Source organism: Tupaia chinensis, unplaced genomic scaffold (genome assembly GCF_000334495.1).
Source record: "Tupaia chinensis unplaced genomic scaffold, TupChi_1.0 Scaffold000217_1, whole genome shotgun sequence".
NCBI lineage: Eukaryota > Metazoa > Chordata > Mammalia > Scandentia > Tupaiidae > Tupaia > Tupaia belangeri.
The window spans coordinates 5,379,831-5,385,295 of NW_006159692.1; the positions used below are offsets into that span (position 1 = coordinate 5,379,831).

The 5,465-nt window shown below is 42.2% G+C and overlaps 1 protein-coding gene across 1 annotated transcript in view; it reads left to right on the top strand.

The window, feature by feature from the left end:
- The window catches only part of CEP55 (centrosomal protein 55), a 19,266-nt gene extending 14,191 nt beyond the window's left edge, over positions 1-5,075 (top strand). Inside the window, 4 exon segments of the mRNA XM_027771497.1 lie at positions 1-22; positions 1,581-1,652; positions 2,523-2,648; positions 4,149-5,075. The exon segment at positions 1-22 is cut by the window's left edge and continues 13 nt beyond it. Of these exon segments, the coding sequence (XP_027627298.1) occupies positions 1-22; positions 1,581-1,652; positions 2,523-2,648; positions 4,149-4,349 (421 nt within the window). The 3' untranslated portion in view covers positions 4,350-5,075.
- The last annotated feature ends 390 nt before the right edge of the window (positions 5,076-5,465 follow it).

A 5,465-nucleotide genomic window follows, 5' to 3' on the forward strand; every position in this document is an offset into this window, starting at 1 on the left:
ATCAGAAGAACTCTTATCACAGGTAAGCTCAACCAGCAGGTTTTTTATGATTCATAACTCAGAGCTTTCACCGCGCACTTACCGAGTGTCAGGAGTATTATAACCCTTAGGGAACCAGCAAGGAGCCCACGAGTTCCTGCCCGCTCACGGGAGCTCACCATCTAGAATGGAAACAGAACATAGACAAGTTCTCGAATAAACAAGAAAGGAAAGACAGTAAAACAGGGCGCTGTGACAGAGAAGTGGAGGCCAGTGGAGGCCCCTCTGAAGAGACGATCTGGACAAAGACCCGGTGATAAGGATCCAGCAAGGTGGGCAGCACCCTTGGGCATCGCCTCCCGGCAGGTGAAAGCACACATACAATGCCGGTGAGTGGGAAGGAGGCAGCTGTGAGAGGCTGAGGAGATGCAAAGCTGCGAGGAGTCCAGGCTGTGTGCTGGCTGGCACCAAGATCATGATGGTACAGTGCCCACGCCAGTCCACAGCGCCCCTTCCATGTTCTCGTGACGTCAGAGTTAGTAAGTTAGGACTCTTAGAAGGGAATACCAACCACTTTGGCAGAACTCGCCAACTGACATTTTCCCGGCAGCATGGAGTAAGGGATGATTCATAAGTCCAGGGGAAAGAGTATTACTTGGAGTCGATACCTGATCGTTGGTCTGGGATGTATGACTTTTATACAAATCACTTAACGTCTCTGACTCACAGATGATTCGTTTGTCAGATTAACAGTGATGCTCGCCTCGTAGGGCTTTTGTGAGGGGTAGCTGACAGAATGTAGAGGAGCTTGTAAACAAGGTCAGTGCTAAGTTATTGCTACCACGGGCTGAGCACCCCTAACCTGAAAACCCAAATTTCAGAACGCTCCCAAATCAGAAACTCTGAGCCACCGACATGTGCCACAATGGAAAATTCTACACCTGACCTAGAATGACAGGTCACAGGACAGAAATACTGTATAAAATTACCTCTAGGCTGTGGTTGTAAGATGAGTATGAAGCATAAATGAATTTTGTGTTTAGACTTGGGCCCTATTCCCAAGATACCTACCTTATTTTGTAAATGCAAATATTCCAAAATACGAAAAAAAAAGTAAAAAAGAAGAAAAACCCTGAAATATTTCTGGTCCAGGCATTTTGGATGAAGGGTACTCACCATGTGGTATAATAGGGAATTTTTTAAATCTTCTAAAAGTGGAGAGTTGTGGTGGTGGAAATTAGTAGTCTATAATGTCTGCCTTCTTAGTCTATACTACTTTCATATCTGGCTACAGGTTTGAGCAGCGATACTTTGAGACCAATAATCAGAAGTGACTAAAACTATGCTGTGCCTCTGAAGAGGCTCAGCACCGCCAGTTTGGCCATCCTGTTCAAGGGGCATGGAAACGATAGTCAGCACTCTGGGGAGTAGGCCTTGGCCACATGGGGCTCAGTGCTGATAAGAAGTCAGCCTGGGGTGCAGAGGTAGCCATTAGGTGACCAGCTGGAGTGCCTCACCCGACTAGCAGGCACTGTCCTCGTTAGAGATGCGGCCCAGCACAAGCCACGAGTGACGGTTCTGGCTCTCTGTACCTCTTCCAGGTCCAGTTCCTTTACACGTCTCTATTAAAGCAGCAAGAGGAACAGACAAGAGTAGCTCTGCTGGAACAACAGGTACTCATTGGGGTCGCTGCTGAATTCAGTTCAGTCTCGTGAAAAATAGAATGTTCCAGACCAGCAGGTGGTGCTGCGGTTAAGGCAGCTGGGTCCTACATGGCAAGCTGAGCAGTGTGAGTCCGAGACCCGGCAGCTTACGGCTTGGAAATCGTGCCAGTCGTATGTGTGAACATGCCCAAGATCCGTGAGGAGGATGGAGGAGTAGGGAGTGTAGCATGGAGGAGTGATTTCTCACTTTCTCTCTCTCTTTCTCTCTCTGTCTTTAGTGAGCACACACGCCCTATAGCAAAAAATAAGTTTTCTCAAGTTTACACAATTCTATAGAGAACCATTTGAAAATTTTGAAGTGTTTCTAAGTGACTTTAACAAAAAATATTTAGATATCTGTGCTAGCCACACATTCCTGTTATTGTCCTTGGACTAAAACGGGTTCTTTGAATTATGACCGTTTCTTTGACAGGTAGATGTGGCCTGGACAAATTGTGTTCTTCCCTAACAGCTATAGTTCTTACTCTAGCCTAACACTCAGGACTCAGAAAGATACAACTGTTCTTGGAGTATAAAGCAGAGATTCATAGTCTATTCGAAACCAGGGAATAACTATCTCTTCCCCCTTCTTCTGCTTCCCTCCCCCAAATTGGGAGATGGGGCAGTTTCTTAAGCTGCTCTCACTTGTTCGTATCTCAAACGTTGGCTTTGCTCCTTGGATAAACCAAAAGTCCTCAGCCACCAGCTTCTTCGTTATCACCATCTTACTGTGCTCAGGTGGACTTTTGCCATGATGGCACATGTCTTCTGTGCTGATAAAAACATGTGAGGACCGGGCTATATGTCAGCTGTCACTGTTTTGTCCTGGGCATTTTCCAGATGCAGGCATGTACTTTAGACTTTGCAAATGAAAAACTTGACCGTCAAAATATGCAGCATCAATTGCATATAATTCTTAAGGAGCTCCAGAAAGCGAGAAGTCAGATAACACAGTTGGAATGCTTGGTGAGTCTGGAATGGTTACACTAATACCTTTCTTCTCGTTTCGTCTGCCATTTTTTTTTTTTCATTTATATCTCAAATCACTTGCCTAGCTAGGAAGATACAGCTTAAAGAGCAGCTACCCACCTCAAATCAGTAGGCCGAGCCCCTGCCTTGTGAGCATGTGGTCAGAGCTCTGGAAAGAGAGACGTTATGTACCTCGAGGTGATGACTGCGTGGCTGGTGTCTGGAGTCATGCCCTCCCTTCACAAAGTGCTGATTCCAGACACACCAAACAGGACCTGGCCTAGGGGAGGGAGGGGAAAAGGAGGGCAGTCTTAGAATCCTGAGCTAAAATTATGTTTTTCTATTAATAAAGAAAGGATGGAAGGCAGGCAGGCAGGAAAGAAGGCAGGCAGGCAGTTTTTAGGGATAATAAGCTATTACTGCTAATGTGCTTCTTGGCCGTATTATGAGTTCATAAGCACATTTTGTAGGTTACATAATCTTTTAAAGTATACCTTTTAAATAACATTATGTCTGTGAGGGGCTGGTTTTCACTTATTTACTTACCTCTTAATAGTGAACTGTGGACTAAGAGTGTTGGAGTCTCATCTGTGTCTGTGGTTGTCCCATCAGTACAGATTTCATATTATCCCAGGACTGCAAGGATTTGGAGATGGTGAAATGTTACAAATGCAATTCCTCAGTTTTCAAAAATTAAAAAACAATTGTTAGCACAATGTATACAAATAGCAAAACATCACATCCACATCCCACAGACAGGTGCAATTGTTATGTGTCGAGCCATAGTATAATAAAGCTTAAAAACAAAACAAAAAACAGCAAAATACTATTTATAATTTCTGTAGGAATAAAAGAAAAAAAATTTTGGCCTATAATATGTCATTGATTTGGACCATTTATAGTATTTGAAATCAGAATTTGTAATTCATTTCTGTTAATGACTTTTTCAAAGGCTAGGAAGGCAGGGGGTGAGTAAAATAATTCTTAGTTTTTCTGTACTTTTCTTTGTTCCTGCTATCCATCATCTTCAGAGTGTGCTATAAAATACTTATTCTAAAGCTTTATTGATTATTCTAAATTTTTTAGCAAAAACATGAAAATCTCAAAGATATATTACAGTGTCATATTTCTATGTCTAGCCCATTGGACTTGATAAAATTCTGTGCTGTTCTTAATTCCATGTCGTTCTCTATTGCTCGAGTTGTTGATTTTATAAAATGAACACATTTAGTCATCCCTGCTCACAAGCCTACCTTTACATCTGGCTCTACACAGCTTACAACCTGTCCCTGTATACACGCAGTTCCAGCACTTCTGGGAAATCTGGGTACTTCCAGTGACTATCTGGGTAATTCATAACTACCTCACATGTTACCACCGCAGTAGTGATGAGAGACTCCAAAGGAAATGTCTGTGGGGCTGACACAGCTCGAGGGTCTGGGGATCTCTAAGATGGCCTTATGTACAAATGGGGCTCATTTGAAACTTGTTTTTCAGAAGCAACTTCATGAGTTTGCCTTCACCGAGCCGTTAGCCTCTTTCCAAAGAGAGACTGAAAACAGAGTAAAAGGTGCCTCACCAAAAAGTCCCAGCGCTGCGCTCAATGAAAGCCTGGTGGAATGTCCCAAGTGCAACGTGCAGTACCCAGCGGCCGAACACCGCGACCTGCTTGTCCATGTTGAATACTGCTCCAAGTAGCAAAATAATCATCCTTTGCTATTGTACCAAGATTCAATACTGTACCTTCTGTTAGCTCACGGACATTTAGAATGACATATTCCGCCTCTCGCCTGAGAAACTGCCTATCTACCTTTGATACTCAGGTATACAAGTGAGTCTTTGTTTTGTTTTGTTTTGTTTTTATTGCTGCTTTGCATTTTCTTGGGCAGTGATACGTCCCTGAGATGGCTCGTCATCAGACTGCAATGACGGAATGTGGTGAGCAGTGTGGACCAAGACTACTACCATTTTACACTGTTAAAGTCCTCGATGGAGAAAAGATAGTTCAGTTTATTGCTTATGGGTCCAATCTGTCGCACCAGCATGCAATTTTTGTGTGTGGGGGTTTTAAGAAAATCCAAGATAACTTACTGTGTTGCATTCTTTATCCATTCACTTAGTAACTCTACCATTCTGATTTTGATGTCCATTATTTAAAAACGGTGATACTGTTTTCATTGCCAAGGTAGAACGGTTGTTAGAAAGGTTGGGACTTTTCTTGATGTTGTTGCTGCTTACTGTTGAAGTTGTAAACCCTGCCCTGTTCTAAGCACAAATCAGATTCTGTCTGAGGAATACTTTTAAGTACCCACCCACGTTGCTCCCTGATTATCTGCCTACAACTTGAACTTGAATTTCATTAGCACATGTTAGCTAAAATTGCTGGAATGAGTTTTAATAAAGCCAACTAGCCCTCTTGTTTAATTTGCAGGTATTCTATTTATTTATTTTTGATACTCTTAAAGCTAGGCATTGTAATTATCAGACTTCATCTATCTGAATAGATATTTTTGTACATGCTTTGTATAAACCATTTTTTTATGTCTTCATGTTTTCTAACCTACTTAACACTGGGCTACTGTTAGCAATATAAGGAAGAAAAAATAAAATTATTTAATAAGTTTTAATATATCTAGTCTCTATGTGTATATATGTGTGTCCTGAGATTTCTAGCCTAAGAAGTACATTGGGGATTGCAGGTTAACCTATAGTGGAAGCTGACGAGGTGGTTAAAGATACATTAGGGCCAGAAATAATGTAAAGGAGATATTGGATCGTCAGAGAAGTTATGACACATTTTTGCATAGAGAAATA